Genomic DNA, 20,660 nt, shown 5'->3' with positions numbered 1-20,660 from the left:
AATCTGGTTGCTTTAGTTCATGAGTCAGCATTTTGATTGCATTTTTTTTTCTCTAATACAAAATTGTTTTTATTGTAGTTACAACCTATCTCTGTTCTACGTGTAATTATGGGAGCACAGATTATAATGGGTTCTCAGCTCATGCTTGCAAAATTGACCAGACAATGGCTAAATACAAAAGTGTGACAAAACAAGATGATAAGAAAATTAGAAAAGTTGAGCCGATTGAGCGAGCTATTGCTGAAATTCTGATGAATATTGAAAGTTATGACAACTCTGGGCATCAACCCAGTGATATACTGGAGTCTAATGGTTTGGATGTTGATGCTGAACAAGGTGAAGAAGTTGTAATGGAGTATATTGAAACACCGCAACATGTAAGAACTTAAAATGCTTTTAACTAGTCTTACTAGGCTCTTACACTAAATCGAAGAGGTTGTGATTTTAGCCTTATTCTCTTCCTAATATCAGTGCCTTCATGCCTTCATTATATTGTTCACGGTTTCCTGATGGTTCCCCTGCCTCTTTACTTTTTTTCAAGTGTTTACCTCCCTCTTCCTAAATTCATTTTACGCCTCTCGATAGGAGTAAATATCCTGTTTGTCACGTTACACTCTTGTTTCTTATAATTGAGACCTTTGTGTGTATTTTTTTAATGGATATATTGAATTCTGTAAATTAAAAATCAGGGTATCACCCCAGAAAAATAGTTGTGTCTGGTTGTGATACAGTCAACACAATTATCTGTTTGTTTTGTTTTTATAATATTTCTGGTAACAGATACTGTATTTTGGCAATTTTTATCTAATTAGTGTACATGATTTTCACAAAGCATGCTTAAAACAGCTATTCTCTTTTTTTGAATATTTGTCATTTTTACATACAGAAGGCGAGCACGTCATTTCGACCAGAGATTTTAGTGGTTAATATTTATATTTACAGCATGGGGAAAGGTTAGACCAGTGATTCCAAACATGGGGCACAGGCCCCATGAATGTGGCATGGTAATATTTTGGTGGGTCATGTGAAGGACGTACACCCTTCTGCTGACCATACTCCATAGCCTTAATTTTGGAAAAGTTTTTCGATGTGAATGACGCAACATTCATACGTCTTTACAGATAAAAAAAGAAACATGATAATGTTGCAATGACGTCATGCACTCTATAAAAGGTGCATGATACCGACATTTGATACCGAGATTTTATACCGACAAAATTCTGTTCAATTAATATATTATACTAGAAAAAAAATTAGTTTAAAATATACCTTGAGGACGACTCGAAAAAAGATACCAAGCTAATGGTGAATTAAGCTTCCTTCAGATGAATACACGTAACATTTTGAGCAGCAAAATTTAAATATCATGAGGGGGGCATCAGAATTTTAGAAATGCCTAGGTGATGCATGGCCCAAGATCGGTTGGGAACCACTGGGTTAGACCAAGTATATGCTACTCTAACGGTGGATTTGCCTTTTTTTCACCTCGTATTTTATACTTATTTTCTTTTTTTCTCATTGCCTTCATTAGCAGTGAGCTTTAAAGTTAATGCGCAAGTTTGTCCTTTTCAAAGATCCAGAACGCGGGATTTTCAAACTATGAGAAATTTGGTTTATTCAGGCAACTGGATTATATTAGAATAGAAGAATAGCTTTTTGATTATTTTTTCAGTCTAACGACTAAAAAATATATCCGGTGGAAATCATACGTAAATATGTAAAAAAAAGTGAAGAAAAAAGGCTGATATCAATGCATATTCACCGAAAAGTAACATATCTTAACAATTTTTGTTGTCATCTACTGACTCCTCCCCGGTCCAAGTATCTTAGAAATGATTTTCCATTCAAATTAGATTAGCTTTTCATCTTTTCTTCTTCTTTTCTGTCTTACGTCTATTGCTTCCATAAATAATTGCCAAATTTTTCCAGATAAGGATAATCGATGTATAATTGATCATGAGAATTGACTTTTTCATGAAAATTGTTCTATAATATTCATGACCAATCTTATAAAATTATCTCCTATAGCAGATATAATAGCATAAATGATTCAAGTTTGCAAGGCTTGCACGGTAAACTTTCAAATTGAAGCGCTAAAAATGAAAAAGACGGTGAAATAATTTGATAGGAGGAAAATCACCTACATGGTCATGTGTTACGATGTATTTTCTCAATCAAGTTTTAATATTTGACTCAATCCTTTACTTGCATATATGAATAGGAGATGGCGCTTGTCAGGTCTTGGGGGATCATGAACTTGTCTCTTGTAGCAAAGTGAGCTGTCAAGAAAATACTCTCTAGCAGAGCTATAAAGCCAGCCTGATGGCCTATATTCGCTAAACAACTGGTGGACGATTAAAAAATAGGTTTTAAAATTTCTAACTTGTAGTTTGGTTTCCTAGGTTGTCGTGAAGACCAAAACTATGGCCAAAATAGGTCACCATCAAGTTCTTAGCTCCTGTAATATTCTTTGTTCAATAGATGCTGTTAAATGTTGAACCAGTTAACGAAAGATCAAGATGGCGAGCAATGGAGTGGCAAATAATAAAACATTGACTTTTACAATTTTTATTATGTGTCCTCGTGTATTTCGAGTGACCTACACTGAAATAGCACGATTACCAGCTGTTTCATGAAATAATCTAATGGCTATAATCATTCTCTAATTTTTGAAATTTATTTTTATTAAAATATAGTAGAGGGCATAGTTAATAAATGAAAGTATTAATAAATTACTAATCAATTAATAAAATAAATTACAAATTTAAAATAATTAAATTAAGGTAATAATAAATTATTAAAACATAATTGAATAATAATAATTAAGTTAAAATAATAAAAATTAAAAACAAGTATATTGATTAATTAATGAATTTAAACTAATTTTGTTGATAAATGAAAATTTGGTTAAAATTTTGCGTGAAATCTTTGAGGGACAGGGGAGGTGGTCTCTCCGCCAGAGAGAGGCTAGAACCGGTAGTGGGTTCCCGAAATTTTAATGAGCCATTAAATGAAAAAAAAAACAAAAAAAAACGGTGGACTAGACTTTAGTAGTGTGCGAATTAATTCGAAGAAAATATAAAAGGGTCTAATAAAGATCATCCTGAAAATGGGGCTTGTTTAGTATGGAAGGATCCACCAAGATCTTTGTTATGACTGTTAGGTAGGATACGGATGGCTAATTTATGTGCAGAATCGATTTACGGCGTGTTCTTTGGACATCATTTAAATTCTGACTGTCATCAGAAATTGCCGCAAATCGGACGTCAGTGCAATGGGTAGCAACCCCGGGTAATATTGTATGAAAACTAGTTATAATGAGAATCAATTAATAAAAAACATAAGGTGTTCATTAAGCATGAAAAAAATTAAGAAAATGGGAATATTTTATTTCAATTTATTGAATATAAATTTTAATTACTGTCGGCTCATTATACCTGTTTTTAAGGTTAATCTCCTTCCCGCGGCGGGTGGACTTCTAGACCAGTGCGTCACAAGCCACCCGCCTCGTACGTCACTACGCTCACTAATGTTTTGGCATTATCAGATGCGTGCGTGGTGCGTCAGATGTCAATCGTGTAAATTCACCCTTTGGGCTGTAAAAAAATAGAGCGAGGTAGGAACAAAAAGTTCTGCGAGAAGTGTCTTAGTTACGAGAAGAAGTACAATTGCAGAAATAAGCATTGTCAGTGCTTAACATGAACTCCTATTCAGAAGACAATCTGAAGAAATACAGAAATGAAGAGAAATACTGATAATAATAGAATGATTTATTTTGTAATCGTCTAAGTTCGAAAGGGCGCTCTGTACTCATGACTCACTGTGTGATCCCTTCAATAGCCCCGCCTCAGTTTATTGGGAAGCTAGTGCCCCGGACCGTACCCTGATTTTTTCCTCCGAGGATGATAACGATATTTTATTTGTGTCGCGAAGCGATACTCTGATTTCATACGGTTTTTTTCTGGATGTGACGCTCAATACTCCGAGATGGTTAGAGATACGATAATAGTTGTTCTCTTCGAAATGGCAGATCTAGAAATAGAAAAGTGCAAATTTGTGAAACCGCTTATGAGAACAACTTTGACTAAGAATAATTGACTAGTGGAGGAAATTCTAGATTATTCGAAGTCCGGATAAGCAGGCTTGCCAGCTAACCGAGGCTCCAGAGAGGAAAGAAACCCGAAAAAAGGGTGATTTTGGGTAAAAAAGAGTGACATCAGAAAACGAAATCAGAAATAGGGATTCTTTGTCTCTACAGACAGGTCTAGTCAATCTAACCTCGTTTCGTAGTTTATATGCATCACTGTAATTTCTCAAAGATAGGTCTAACATGCTTCCTGACTGTTTGAACGCCCTTCGACTACGCTTCTTCGCTACAGATGAGTCTTTCTAAGGGGCTAAAGACACAATTTTTGCGCCGGGTAGGTATTTTGGCGAGTCCATTGTGGCCAATTGGGGTACTGTCAGGTGAGAAAGTGGACATAGCTCAGTTGTTTTTGACATAAAACGAAGACCCAAATAGTGAGAATAGAAGTTCTAATAAAACACGAAAGAAATCGAGCAAATTGAATCAACGATTTCTGCAGCAACAGGGGCTCAAACCTCGTTTACGCAAAAATATAGAGCCTACACAAAGGTACTAAGCAAACGTTATATATTGGTTATATTTATACTTCCAAGAACGAATCCAATTCGACTACATGACCATATAATACGAAATAACCAATCGTGTTTACGAATTCGCCACTTTCGTCGTCAGACCAGTCGATTTAACTAATGTCCAAACAATAAGAAAAGCTCCAGTGTTATGCTTACATATTATTACACTTTTTCGTTAGAACGCGCATATTTTTTTCAAAAAAAGGCTCCGTGTTCTCTTTACGCTTCAAACCTGGACGGTCTGCAGGCCCGATAGACTTATATTTTGCTTCCGAGTTTTGCTTCCGAAGTATTATTGTTTTTTTTGGGTGGGGGATGGGGGGAGGATCCAGTCACTGCCAAATATTGTTTTATCCTCGAACTCCATTTCTTGTTGTTTTTTTGCAAAAGATTATGCGAAGTGTAGAAACCTACATCTCTTCTTCAGGCACGTACGCAGGGGGGTGGGGGTGGGGAGGTTTTGTGGAGATTCGGGCCTCTTTTAAATCTGAATTTTTTCAATTTTTTAAGACTTTATTCAAATTTTCAAAACAATTATGAAAATAATTTCCACCTCTGAAAAAATGTCTATGCGTTTCCCTGTCCTCCCGCTATTTGCCAAAAACGTGTTTGGTCCTTGAGTTCAAGAGCACCCGTATTTGCTTATTCCAGCCAAAAGTCAATAATAATTATTGTTTTTTTACGACTTTTCTAAGCTATTTAGCGGCAAAACCACTGAATAGATAGAAAAAATTATGAAATACAATAAGAAAAACATCAAAACACAAACTAAAATATAGAGCCTACACAAAAATATAGAGCCTATACAAAGGCACTAAGCAAACGTTATATATTGGTTATATTTATACTTCCAAGAACCAATCCAATTCGACTACATGATAATATAACACAAAAAACCAGTTGCGTTAACGAAGTCGTTACTTGTCATTCACTTTCGTCGTCAGACCAGTCCATTTAAATCGTGTCCAAAAAATATGAAAAGCTAGAGTGTTCTGCTTCCATATTCTTCCTCTTCGTTGTCAGAACGCGTATCATTTTTTCAAGAACTGGCTCCATGTTCTCTTTATGGTTTAAACCAAGATGGTCTGCAGGCCCGCTACTTACTTTTTAATGTAGCTAGAACTGATGAAGGTTCTCTAATTGACATTCTTCTTAAAATTCTTGAATATAGGATTTCTAGTAGCACATATTCATTCCAAAACTGATCAAGCTTAGGCAATATCCTAGATCAGTATTCCCTCGATCGCGGAACAACCACCACTTCCCAGTCGTGCTCGTTGTGGAATACGACTAAATGGCATTCGTCTCGATTTGTGATCTCGAGCTGTCCTTGTATGTGTCCATAATACTTGTGCTTTTTCTTCAACTGCGATCCCGAATGTAGAGGCACAAAGAAAAAATTATTTACTAAGCCTTTTTCATTAGCTGCTTCTCTGATTGTCATCCCCTGGGGGATATTGTTTACAGTTTTTACTTCAACTGGTGTGCCATCAAGCAAGCAGCCATCGAGAGCAGCGGCAAGATATTGAAAATTGGAGTGTATCAGAAGGCCCATTTCTTCCCCTTTTACAATCGGCATGCCTAATTTGCTCTCGTATACCACAAGAGCAACAGGCTCCAATTGTAGACCTCTAAGCATAGCCAAAGATTGAAAACCGCACCCACCATTCTGAATAGCTTTCAAAATCGGGGCGGTTTTTGTGCTGCTTTTTCGGGATGCGATTCTATGGAACTAAGTGCTTGTAATGCGATTCGTTCTCTCATAAACCCAATTATCGTTCCTTGACTGACCTTTTGTCTTTTCATGAAGCTGATGATGCTCAGTTTCATTCAGATTTAAGTTTTGTTCTACATATGCAACCTTTGCCACCTCCATTTCTTCGGTAGTCATATCAGGCTTGTTGCAATCCAACCCGTAGTCTTGGTCACCATTAGAATAACTTCCGTTATTTTTCTTTTTCGCCTCATACCTTCCTCCCATAGAAGTGAAATGCCTCTTCAAACTAAGTCTCGACCGGGCCCGGAGCTAGGCAGTCTTTGTGCAGTAATCTTTTGTCGTCTTAGAAGGGCTAAAACCAAACATTTTTTTCCATGTCATAAAATGCCACTTAGGACCTAATGAATAGGATAGGCTCGCTCCGTAAATTCTTGCGTGGTACGACCAACGTTTTGAACGACTTATCTGTTTTCCACCTGTGAACTTTGCTGCAACCGACATGTAATTCTCTGCTAGGTTGGTTGTAGAGTCATTCTTTAGTAAATCCGCCTTACGACATACATTCTCGACACCTGCTCTGACGTCTTCTATAACTTTTTTCGGGAAAATGTTCCAGCGTTCCTCTACCAAATTCCCTTCTGGTAATTGAGTTCTTTTGGCACAGCCCGGGTCACAATGTGTGTGATTTCCAAACACATGGTCGGGACCTCTACGTAATAGTTGTTTGAGATTCCCAGCAGTCCCTCTGTCCTCAGAGTTTTTCTTTAAGCTGCCACGTAAGTTGTTAGTAACCTTCTGAACGACATCAGTTATAAAGAGTTTCGCATGCAAACCCCTGTTCCCCTTGGCCAAGTTATGAAGGTACGAAGTGTAATTTTTTGTTATGTGTTTTGCACATTCTTCTTTCTGGATGAGAGATCCATATGAAACACTCTGCTTCAGTTTGAAATAGACGCTAGAGTCCCCCAGAGGTGGTTCTTGGGACTCTTTTTAGCCTTCTCTGAACTGTAGCAAATGTAGCAATACTTATCTTTTATGCCTACATATAGCAATTTATGTGTATAGGTGTCGATGATCACTGCCACGCAGTCTTTTGCAGTGTAGTCGTGGCCTTTACTGTGTTTCTTCCACCCACCATCACAAGCCAATTTTGTCCAATAAGATTCGTTCATGTTTAATTCTTTACGTATTGCTAATTGCAAATATTCATGTGCAATTTATATCAATATATCAGTTAGGGCATTCATCCATGCGGTGCCTAATCGCCTTTCAATGCGCATAAACATTCCCGGTGACATAATTTTCACTCCTATCACGCCTAATATTTCGCTAAGTGAAGCATATCCTCCGCCAGTGCCCATTACACCTCAGACAGCCTTCAAATTCACGTCACCACATAACTTTTGATATCGTTCATTTACGGTGCTCGACTTGCTTGCACCGAAGCTTCTTAGTCATTCCTTTACCGTGGTAATAGGGGAATCTGGCTCACTTTTTATTCGTTTTTTCCAGCAACATGAAAGGCATTCAATGGTCAACTCCGTTTTGAGTCCAACATTCTTCACTGTATTCACTTTAAGTTTAGTCTGCCCGTTCTTGCATTTATTCTTATGCATAATCACTACTGTCATTTCGTGAAGGAAATAACGCAAGTTTACAACGCAGTTCACATCTGGGACTATTGAAATATCGATGTCATTAGCGGACGGTTCTGCACCACATGACCTTAGAGGTGCCAGATTCTCTTCTCCTCTGGAGTCTTCCGTTACTGAAGAAGTCGAACATGATTTACTGGTTCCTTTTCCGTTGTCCTTCCCTTGTGTTTTCTTCCTGAAAAAAAAAATCATATTATGAAACTCAATCATCAGTCAACATAATTTTACGTGTATATTTTACGTGTATATCATCTACGTGTATATGAGCTGCCAGTACCAAACTTGAATTCAAAATAGCTGCGGCACTAGGCCTATTTTAGTGTGCTTTCTGATGCAAGCTCTTTTTCTAACAAAGAAACTATCAATTTGCTTGTATAACAGGAACAAACTGAAGTTGCAAGCTTTTTATGCCACCGGCTCAAGATGGTGGCTCAAAATAGTCAAATGGGCTATTCCAGAATTAATGAGTCTGTAAACCCCACTGAATGATTCCAACTCTGTGCTTTTCTACTAAAATACAGGTTTTCTATTTTTTACACCGTCATGAGCCGCTAGCGGTGCTCAGAGGAAAGATCTCGCCTATGTCCTCGGACCAAATAATAATAATAATAATTTATTTTTAACCCACTAAATAACGAGAAGTGGAGTAACAAAACAGAAAGAGAAAAACACATACAAAGCAAAACTTCTTACTACAGAACTAAAACTAAAGAAACCTAATGCAAATCAAAATAATCGTACTAGTGGATGAAATGGACCTAATCGTAGGTAAGCTTCTTCTTTCAGCTTAGAATGTAGCTTTTCATACGACACCAGTATGTCTGTTGCACCAAACTTGCGAATAATAATAAATATAGTATAATAATAATAAATAATAAATAATAGAGTAATAATAAATTAAAGAGCAGGTTTTAAAGTATAAGTCCACCAATTTTGGTGCTTTCCTATTATAGGAATTTCCTATTCCTATGTTACTATTCTTGAGTTAGTATTAAAAATTAATTTTTATTTTTACTTTTTTGAAAATTAAGTAAATTCGATTTTCGTTTACTATAGCGCCAGGATCTTTCTCAATGAGTTTATAGCAGAAAACAAAGACCCGAAAAATTTAGGATTATCAAGGACACTGAGTATGTTTCCGCTGGTCTTCTTCAGCAAACTAGAGCTTTGCAGTACCTTTTTTTTTGGCAATGTTTTTTACAACATCCTGTTGCTTTCTACTTCTTTCTGAGGCATTTTTTACTCAGATCAGACCAAAATAAATTCCTAGTCCGTAAATTAAAATAAAAAAGAAACAAATAGCGGACACTATTTCAAAGATTTCAGAGAATAAAAATGTAAAAGTTGCAACAGCCATTTTTTGGATAAGTGTCTAAGGAAGCCACAGTAAATTTTTCATCCATGAATTCGCCCCCGTTTCCCAGTTCTGTCGATTTTTCCTTTTATGGAAAAATACCATTGGTACGTTGGGAAGGAGATTGGCCTTAAGTTTTGAAGATGTTCCTCTCTTTCAGTTGAAGAACCGTTTTTTTTTTAATTTAATGTGTGTTCTTTTTTAAATTATGTCGGGGCATACCGCTTCACTCTCCATGGGAAATTACTTCCCCGCACGGGACCTCCCGCTCGCTATAGTTCTTTTCCACATAAAATACCCCCCACCAGGAAAATTCCCTTCAGATAATTCCGCTCTAGCTGGAAATTACCCCCGCAAAACTTCTTGCTAACGATTCCGACTGAAAAAATTTTCTTAGTCCACTTTCGTTTGAAAAAGACTTTCATTTCCGATTGTTTTCAAAATTACACCGAAAAATATCCTCTGTGGAAAATTATTTCGAAAACACCCCACCCCCTAGTAGGAAGGTGCTCCCGCAGAAAGTTCTCTCTGGAGACCAAATTCTCCCAGTACAAAATTTGTCTTGGAAATTTCATCCCCGTAGAAAATTCCCCTCCTCCCCGAAAAATGTCTGTCTACTTCCCAATAAGAAACAATATTGGTAAATAATGGACAAATTTATTTACTTGCAAACTTTTCCCCCAGGGGCTGTGGGGGGTGGTGTTATCCTCAAAAACATAGTTACTGGGTTTTTCAACTATGAAAAATACTGAGATTCGACGAAGCTTTGCTATTTTGACATACCCTATAAAATAGGATGATAAATTTTGCATTTTTTTTTGGGGGGGGAGGGCCTCCTGACTCAGATTCTATAAATTTTAGACCATCCCCCTTTTTGGTACCCTCCAAAGTTCAAACTTAGCGCCTTCTTTGTGGTGTCAGTCTGCCCATTCTCTTACTTTTTCAGACTACTTAATCCATCTAATTTAATTTAGTAATTGTAGTAATTCATTTCAGAGTTTGCTAACCAGCATAATAGATTAAAGACCTCCCCCCCCCCCCCCCAGTTCACTTACGACGTGTATGCATTTGTCTATTATCGCTTTTACACGATCTTTCTTATTCCATATACGGTATTTGGATATAATCTTTTCGATTTTTAATGCATTTCGTTGCCTCTGCCAAATTGGTCTCCAAATCTGTCATGAGCCCCGGGCCCCCTCCTTCAAGATCTTTTTCAAACTATGAAAAAACTGTGTTGATAGTTTTATAATTTATGTACTTACCGCATTTGTCATCCCCGTAGAAAATTCCCCTCCTCCCCGAAAAATGTCTGTCTACTTCCCAATAAGAAATACTATTGGTAAATAATGGACAAATTTATTTACTTGCAAACTTTTCCCCCAGGGGCTGTGGGGGGTGGTGTTATCCTCAAAAACATAGTTACTGGGTTTTTCAACTATGAAAAATACTGAGATTCGACGAAGCTTTGCTATTTTGACATACCCTATAAAATAGGATGATAAATTTTGCATTTTTTGGGGGGGGGGGCCTCCTGACTCTCAGATTCTATAAATTTTAGACCATCCCCCTTTTTGGTGCCCTCCAAAGTTCAAACTTAGCGCCTTCTTTGTGGTGTCAGTCTGCCCATTCTCTTACTTTTTCAGACTACTTAATCCATCTAATTTAATTTAGTAATGGTTGTAATTCATTTCAGAGTTTGCTAACCAGCAAAATAGATTAAAGACCTCCCCCCCCCCAGTTCACGTACGACGTGTATGCATTTGTCTATTATCGCTTTTACAAGATCTTTATTATTCCATATACGGTATTTGGATACAATCTTTTAGATTTTTAATATATTTCGTTGCTTCTGCCAAATTGGTCTCCAAATCTGTCATGAGCTCCGGGCCCCCTCCTTCAAGATCTTTTTCAAACTATGAAAAAACTGTGTTGATAGTTTCATAATTTATGTACTTACCACATTTGTCATCCCCGTAGAAAAGTCCCCTCCTCCCCCAAAAATGTCTGTCTACTTCTCAATAAGAAATACTATTGGTAAATAATGGATACATTCGTTTACTTGCAAACTTTTCCCCCAGGGGCTGTGGGGGGTGGTGTTATCCTCAAAAACATAGTTATTGGGTTTTTCAACTATGAAAAGTACTGAGATTCGACGAAGCTTTGCTATTTTGACCTACCCTATAAAATAGGATGATAAATTTTGCATTTTTTTGGGGGGGGAGGGCCTCCTGACTCTCAGAGTCTATAAATTTTAGACCACCTCCCTTTTTGGTACCCTCCACAGTTCAAATTTATCGCCTTCTTTGTGGTGTCAGTCTGGCCCGGCTCCTACTTTTTAAGACTACTTAATCCATCTCATTTAATTTAGTAATGGTAGTAATTCAATTCAGAGTTTGCTAACCAGCAAAATAGATTAAAGACCTCCACCCCCCCCCCTCAGTTCACTTTCGACGTGTATGCCTTTGTCTATTATCGCTTTTACACGATCTTTCTTATTCCATATACGATATTTGGATATAATCTTTTCGATTGTATTTCGTTGCTTCTGCCAAATTGGTCTCCAAATCTGTCATGAGCTCCGGGCCCCCTCCTTCAAGATCTTGTTCAAACTATGAAAAAACTGTGTTGATAATTTTATAATTTATGTACTTACCGCATTTTTCATCCCCGTAGAAAATTCCCCTCCTCCCCGAAAAATGTCTGTATACTTCCCAATAAGAAATACTATTGGTAAGTTATGGGCAAATTTATTTACTTGCAAACTTTTCCCCCAGGGGCTGTGGGGGGTGGTTTTATCCTCAAAACATAGTTACTGGGTTTTTCAACTATGAAAAATACTGAGATTCGACGAAGCTTTGTCATTTTGACATACTCTATAAAATAGGATGATAAATTTCCTCCACCCCCCCCCCCCAGTTCACTTACGACGTGTATGCCTTTGTCTATTATCGCTTTTACACGATCTTTCTTATTCCATATACGGTATTTGGATATAATCTTTTCGATTTTTAATGTATTTCGTTGCTTCTGCCAAATTGGTCTCCAAATCTGTCATGAGCCCCGGGCCCCCTCCTTCAAGATCTTTTTCAAACTATGAAAAAACTCTGTTGATAGTTTTATAATTTATGTACTTACCGCATTTGTCATCCCCGTAGAAAATTCCCCTCCTCCCCGAAAAATGTCTGTATACTTCCCAATAAGAAATACTATTGGTAAGTTATGGGCAAATTTATTTACTTGCAAACTTTTCCCCCAGGGGCTGTGGGGGGTGGTTTTATCCTCAAAACATAGTTACTGGGTTTTTCAACTATGAAAAATACTGAGATTCGACGAAGCTTTGTAATTTTTACATACTCTATAAAATAGGATGATAAATTTCCTCCACCCCCCCCCCCCAGTTCACTTACGACGTGTATGCCTTTGTCTATTATCGCTTTTACACGATCTTTCTTATTCCATATACGATATTTGGATACAATATTTTCGATTGTATTTCGTTGCTTCTGCCAAATTGGTCTCCAAATCTGTCATGAGCTCCGGGCCCCCTCCTTCAAGATCTTGTTCAAACTATAAAAAAACTGTGTTGATAGTTTTATAATTTATGCACTGACCGCATTTGTCATCCCCGTAGACAATTCCCCTCCTCCCCGAAAAATGTCTGTATACTTCCCAATAAGAAATACTATTGGTAAGTAATGGACAAATTTATTTACTTGCAAACTTTTCCCCCAGGGGCTGTGGGGGGTGGTTTTATCCTCAAAACATAGTTACTGGGTTTTTCAACTATGAAAAATACTGAGATTCGACGAAGCTTTGCTATTTTGACATACTCTATAAAATAGGATGATAAATTTTGTATTTTTTTGGGGGGGGGCCTCCTGACTCAGATTCTATAAAGTTTAGACCACCCCCCTTTTTGGTACCCTCCACAATTCAAACTTAGCGCCTTTTTTGGGGGTGTCAGTCTGCCAGGTGCTAACTTTTTCAGACTCCATAATCAATCTCTTTTAATACAGTAATGGTAGTCTTTTAAATCAGTTTTCTAACCATCAAAATCGATTAAAGACCTCCACCCCCCCCCCCCCCAGTCCACTTACGACGTGTATGTCTTTGTCTTTTATCGCTTTTACACGATCTTTCTTATTCCATATACGATATTTGGATATAATCTTCGATTTTTAATGTATTTCGTTGCTTCTGCCAAATTGGTCTCCAAATCTGTCATGAGCCCCGGGCCCCCTCCTTCAAGATACTTTTTCAAAACAACTGTGTTGATAGTTTTATAATTTATGTACTTACCGCATTGGTTTTAGATTAAGCCATCCTTTGTTCATCTTTTTTCTTCTGGTCATTTTTATGTAGTTCTCTTAGCTGACAAACTCCAATTAAAGACAAGTTGACAGTTAAACGCAAGCATTACCCGTCCTAGCCTGAGGTATGTTTCCATTCACGGGGTGTAAAGTGGGGTTGTGTAAGACAGGAGAAACAGAGTAAAAATTTAATTTTATTTATAAATATATATATATAATTAATGAATTGGACTAGAAAGCTGAAAAGTTTGGAATAAACTAAATAAAAAAAAGCTACAATTTGAAGTTACTTTCGACTTTTTCGCTTTTATCCATGCCGTGCAAGAGTCCAAAATGTAAAAAAACAAACATAATCGTGAACGAATAAATTAAAAGAATCTAGAATTTTCAATCAGGCCACTTAATTTCAAATTTTTTTTTTGAATTTATAGTAATTTCGTTTACCTCAAATTTTCCATTTCTTAGGCTCCAGACCTTTTTTTTAAAAAGCTACCAGGTGTCACATTAGATTTTTTTTTCTATTTCTTAGGAATTAAATCAGAATAAAAACAGGCCAAATTTTAGATCCTTGTCCAAAGATCACTTGTGCAAAATTTCATTGTGCTGGTATGCCGGGTCAGGGAGCAAGATCTCTTTTCGTAGCATAGGAAAATTAACATTGCAATGAATTTAGCGACATTCACCTTAAATTGATAATTGATTGGTTATTCCACACTCTTGTTTTCTAGCGCAACTGGACATGAAAAGTGGAGGGTTATTAATCATATGAGTTTCAAATATTAGCTTAGTTCTTTATATTTTTTTTACTGCTTTTTAGACTTCGTTTATGTTATGCTGCATAACCGATGTTGGCTAAGAATTTTTAATGAATACACTAATTATGTTACTGGCTTGCAGGAAGAAGAGATTCAAGATAATTTTGATATTGCAACAGAAACAGTACACTCGGCATCTGAACCACTACAAGTGTTTGAGGCACAGGCTCCTGATGTACCTGAGAACGAAGCGGTTGTCGTGATGAGTGCAAAAGACCGAGATCCGTTTTCTCCTCCTGAAAATCACACGTGCATAATCACACTTCATCCCGAAACATATGGTGATGTAAAACACGAATTTACGTGTGATATTTGCAAAACCCAGTATGCTCATATGAACGGCTATGCTTTGCACATGTATAAAGCTCATAACATAAAAGTAGTTTATATGTTCATGTGTGAGCATTGTCAGAAGCAGTGCTCTACTTTTCGCTTTCTTGTTGAGCATGTTACCGAAGGACGTTGTTCTGGGGCTAAAGCAATTCAACGTTATCACCCTTGTGATCGTTGCCCTATGAAATTTCGGTCTGTGGACATTCTTCGGTCCCATATGGTGGCAGTCCATAGTGTTGACTGCTTGTGGCACTGTGATGAATGCTCAATGGAGTTTTCAAGCCAGCTGAACTTTGACACCCATGATTGCCGTTGGGTCCCACAAATAAAGAAGAAGAACTATTATCGGTGTAAATTATGCCATGATATTCTGACATGCAAAGAGTCATTGACTCAACATTTTAAAATAAAACATCGAATTGATGGTTCAAAGAAAGGGTCATCACCTTTAAGACCCATTCCTCCAAAGAGAACTTACGAACGTGATGTTTCGGGTCGTGTTGGGTATTATGTATTGCCCCAACCGATGCCCGTCGTTGAAGTAGAAAGGTCAGTTGAATCGAATCAGTGCTCAATTTGTGACATACACTTTGCCACAAGTGAAGATTTGGCTCTTCATCTTGGAAGTAGTCATGATGAAACTGACGATTTTCCTCAAAATTATGAACCTGATCGTGCCGGATATAATGTCCTGTGTGAGCCATTGCCTGTTGTACAAGTAGAAAAATCAGCAGAACCAATATCGTGTTCAATATGTGACATTCAGTTTGATACAGGTGAAGACATGTCTCGACATATAGAAAATGACCATGATGAAAGTGGCGATTTTGAGTGCGCATTTTGTGGTGAGGAATTTCATTCCCGCAGTGAAATGCGTATGCATATTGATATCGATCACGGTTTCAAAAGCAGAGATAATCAAAGCACAGATGCTTCAAATCAAGTTATATCGGGCCCTACAGATTCAGTGCAGAATTTGATAGTGCAAAGCTTACCCAAACAATTACTAGAAAATTTGAGGAAACATGTTTTCAAGAACCCCAGGAAGAAGACCTGTGATATTTGTACTGCCTTACTGCCAACAAATGTTCAGCTGTTTGACCATATGATAACGCACACTGTGGAAGAGCTCAAAGAACTTCTCTCTGAATCTTACAGATTCAATGTGTCATACTGTAAATTTTGTGATAAGAAGCTTCCAGGTTTGTATATGCTATTTAATTTCTTTTCTCGAGATTCATAGATCCATGTCATTAGGAAATTCTTTAATGTTGAAATAAAGAAAAAAATGGTGGCTGGTACATTCGGATTTTATGAACTATGCAAGCTACAGTAAAACGGAGTATTGTTTGAGGTAGCCCACGACCTTATAATTTATCCATGATCTTGTGTGTCTTCATTTATGTATTTTGTCCATCCTAAATTGGTAGCTAAAGTGTTCTAGCTTAGACATGAAATATAGTTACTCAAGCCTTTCACCTTTCCTTGGAAAGGGTTTTATTTTTATTTTAGTGGCGCTTTTTACGGTTTGGTTTTTATTTACTTATGGTTTTTTTGTTTGTTTTTTTATTTACTTATGGTTTGTTTGTTTGGGGGGGGGGGGGTTATTTTTGCACTTAAGACGGTCGTGCAGAGGTTTCCGATAAAATATTTGCATCGCCACAGGCTGTAAATATCCTGGTTTTTCTTCTTTTCGAGTTTTTTCTTATCTTATTAACATGTGTGAGGCAAGCCTAGCAAAAAGGCAGACTTACCTTTGACGCAATTATGCATGAAAATAACGGTAAAAAATCACGGGGACCAACCATTTACGGACAACTTAACGTTAGCGTCACGACGTGATTCGTAAGGGCTAACACTAGCTTGTATTCTAATACCATTATTTTTTGGAAAATGAATCCCAGTTAATGATTAAAAAGAAAGCTTTAAATTGCATTTAAAGTGGAAATGCAATTATTGAATTATTCAGTAATTAATGTTGAATTTACAATGGAAAATAGGGATTGGATTAAACTAAAGCATAGTATACGGATTATCCCCTTCGGTTTATGTTTTCGGATGATATCAACATTTCTAGCTGGTGTATTTAAAACTCTCAGCATCTCCTTGAAATGATTGTGGTTTATACAAGTGATTTATGTGTTGAAACTTGCATAAATGCACAAAAAAAGTATATTTAATGTAAAATATGCACATTAAAAGGTTAAGATTGCGTCTACCATATTGAAAAAAGAATCGGCAGATTCCTCTTTTCCTCTGCCATTTTTTTTTTTTTTTGAAAAGAGAAGGGGAATTTAAAGACGTAAAAAGAAATTTAGAACTTGATTCAGCGTGGACAAGATAGCAAAAAAAAGACCTACAATTTTACTGGAAGGCGGCCATGGGAGAGGCTGTTAATAGGGTGGTGTGGAGGACAAATACTTGCCAGAGCTTTGGCTTTATGGATATAAAAAGTTGAATAACCAAGGCGCAGAATGCATTTCAAAAAAGTTATTTTTGTAAAAGTAACAGAAAACTTAATATGGTTCGCTTGTATGTTATGAATGGTGTATGCTATGGCGCAAAAATTGCACAATCACCATGACATTCGATGGTGCTGGAAAAGGCTATAAAAGAGATTCAAATTAAGTAGGAATTTCATAGGACGGATTACAGAGTATAGCTCTGAGCAGAGTGGGGAGAACAAATAGTGTGCGTAGCTGGGTGATCCCCAGGTGGCTTGGCACTACGATGAGTTTTCAGAGCTAATAAATGCAGAGTGCGAGACAAAAGCAAAAATGTAACCATAAAAAAATTGAAATTTCCTTTCCTTTCTAGCTGTTCGATAATCTAATTAATATAAATTAGAAAAAAAATTAAACGGTATAAGCGAGTACTTGTGTACTGGCTCTTAGAATCACGAATTCTTTTGAAAAAGAGTCAGTTGTCATTTAAGAACTGAAAAAATTATCTACTGTCTAATAACGTTATTTTTATTCAAATTAGAAAAAAGTGTGTTTAGAATATTATTGAAAAGTGGAAATCCATGAAGATTTTAGATTACAGTTTGTTTTTATTTTTCCTAGTAACACCTAAAGGGCATTTTTTCTTCTCTTTAAGTTTCAAACTGTCTGTGCTTAGGATTTGTTGACATTTTCAATACTCCCTAGCAGAGCTATAAAGCCTTTAAGTTTCGAACTGTCAGTGCTTCATATTTGTTCACATTTTCAATATTCCATAGCATAGCTATAAAGCCTTTAAGTTTCGAACTGTCAGTGCTTAGGATTTGTGGACATTTTTAATACTCCCTAGCAGAGCTATAAAGCCTTTAAGTATCAAACTGTCAGTGCTTAGGATTTGTTGACATTTTCAATACTCCCTAGCAGAGCTATAAAGCCTTTAAGTTTCAAGCTGTCAGTGCTTAGGATTTGTTGGCGTTTTCAATACTCCCTAGTAGAGCTATAAAGCTTTTAAGTTTCAAACTGGCGGTGCTTAGGATTTGTTGACATTTTCAATACTAAAGGTCAACTGTTTTCTTGATCCCAAGCTATTGAAAAAGAGTCTTCACAATAACACTTTGTTTATCTATATATTTTTTCTGACTATTCTATAACCAAAATTTGATTTTAAAGCTTACTAAATTCCAGGAAAATTTGTTCCCCATGCTTGTCGGAAAGTCAAGTGCCCTTATTGCAGAGGATGGTTCGCTGGTCATCAATATTTGACAAAGCATATAGCGTCGGTACATTTGACAAAAGGTATTGGTTTCTTCTCTTATATTTCCTATACAGCTAGTAGCTAATAGAATGTGTTTAGTCATTACAATAGCTTTAGGGTAAAATGAGCATGTCTATTTAAAAAAAATAGTAGAACAAAAATAAAGCAGACTTACAAAAATCCAGAGGAACAAGTCGTTTAAGATCAATAGAGGTCATTTTAGATAAAGGAGAATTAAACCTTATATCGTTGTCCAACCAAACACGCAAGAGCTTTACAGATCCTTTGGTACTCACTTCTGGTTGGGTCAGATAATTTTGATTTCCTCTGGGTCAGATAATTCTGACTGGGTCCTGATTGGATAATCTTTGGGTCAGATAATTCTGATTGATAGCTTTAAGGAAAATAATTTTGATTCCTTTCATGGGAAATGTCCAAGGATAACTTCAGGTAGTTGCTTGAACGGCTGTATATCAAACAATAACCTCTATGATAAATATGTTTTGATCTCCCTGTAGGACTGTAACAAGATAACGGCTAAGAGAGAAAGGTAATGGGAATTAGAAAATTCGTATGTATTCCTTTTATGAACAGATAAAACTTTTATTTACTGGTGCAGATACCAGAATACTAAACACTGATTAATTTAAAGCTTAGCTTTGGAAATAAAAGGAAAGGGTACAACAACTTAATACGACCAAAAATTAAACTTTTTTTAGAGAAGGGCTATCACACCTTCAGCCCATGTATATATATATATATATATATATATATATGTGTGTATACATATATATATATATATATATATATATATATATATATATATATATATATGTATGGGCCCCGGCACGCGACAGGCTTTTATATATGGATTCTCACTGTTGCTTGTCTTCTAAACGCAGACAATTTGAGCATTTTCTTGATGTCATGACGTCCAAATGGGCCTAAAATTAGAAGAGGTGCCATTGTATTTTTTTTTTTTTTTTTTTTTTTTACCTGTAACTTTTGCCTCGGCTTGTCTTTTGTTATTATGAAAGACATATCACCGAACTTTTGTTTCTTTTAATTGTTCAAATGGTGGGACAAATACGTCTTCTTTTACCCTGGCTTTTCTTTTGTAATTACGAAAGACATATTGCAAAGCCTTTGTTTCTTTTAATTGTTCAGGTGGTGGGACAAAAACTTCTTTTTCTTCCAACGATTTATCCAGTCCATATTTTGTTTTTCAAAGTTATGGTAGGTCTTGATTACTTTATTCATGTCAAAATCCAAAATCCATTCATCATCGCTATCATTTTCAATTTGTTTGGTTCGTTACACCTAGGCTTATCTTTCGTCAAAATGAAATACATATCGCCGAACCTTTGTTTTTTTTTTTGTTTTTTTTTTCAAAGGCATGGCAGGCATTGATGACTGTCCCTGTCAAATCCCTAAACTCGATCATCATCGCTATCATTTTCAATTTTGACATGTTTTGATTTTCGCTGTACAGGTGGATTTTCATTGACTCGCTGCTCTTCATTTTCATTTTTGACTCGCTCACTTGTTCGGTGTCGTATGTCTTCTAACTACGTGTGTCTTTGCTCCTCATTTTCTTTCTTAACACACCCTAATTGTCGTTTTTGCACATATTCTAACCGCCTATGTCTTTACTCTTCATTTTCATTTTTGACACGTATTTGGATTTTGATTGCTTCAGACAATTTAGCAATGGCCTTTGCTTTAGCTGTCCGTATTGGTGTTGTCACAATTGATGGTTCAGGTTGTCGAATTTCACATCTTATCACGTTTAATAGTTCAGGTGTTAGTCCCGAAGATCACCATCTATAGTAACTGCAACTGCAGATTTTCGTTTTTTGAGCCTTGCAGCAGACATTATATTATATAAATAAAGTCTCTTAACGAATTTTCTCAGACTTCTGACCTATCTAGATCGTTTGTTATGCGAGAATATGCAAGAAAAGCGATTTTCCCGAAAAAATATGGAGCTGTTTTCGAGAATATACATACATACATAAATAAATATATACACAATTATTACTCACTTATAAAGATAGTATATAAAATTTAGTGTACTCCATTGGGCCACAAAGTCGAATTGGGATTGTGGGGTAGAAG

The 20,660-nt window shown here is 36.5% G+C and overlaps 1 protein-coding gene across 1 annotated transcript in view; it reads left to right on the top strand.

The window, feature by feature from the left end:
• LOC148950295 (uncharacterized) overlaps positions 1 to 20,660 on the top strand; it is a 50,236-nt gene that overhangs the window by 26,884 nt on the left and 2,692 nt on the right. Inside the window, exons 4-6 of the mRNA XM_089091541.1 lie at positions 79 to 377; positions 14,596 to 16,048; positions 18,473 to 18,583. Coding sequence (XP_088947667.1) covers positions 79 to 377; positions 14,596 to 16,048; positions 18,473 to 18,583 — 1,863 coding nt within the window. The remainder of the gene's footprint in view (positions 1 to 78; positions 378 to 14,595; positions 16,049 to 18,472; positions 18,584 to 20,660) is intronic.

This window comes from Artemia sp. Qi Xiang Cuo, chromosome 7 (genome assembly GCF_049724085.1).
Source record: "Artemia sp. Qi Xiang Cuo chromosome 7, ASM4972408v1, whole genome shotgun sequence".
In the NCBI taxonomy this organism is placed as follows: domain Eukaryota; kingdom Metazoa; phylum Arthropoda; class Branchiopoda; order Anostraca; family Artemiidae; genus Artemia; species Artemia sp. Qi Xiang Cuo.
Note: the sequence above shows the minus strand (reverse complement) of the source record. Positions and strands in the feature narration are given on the sequence as shown.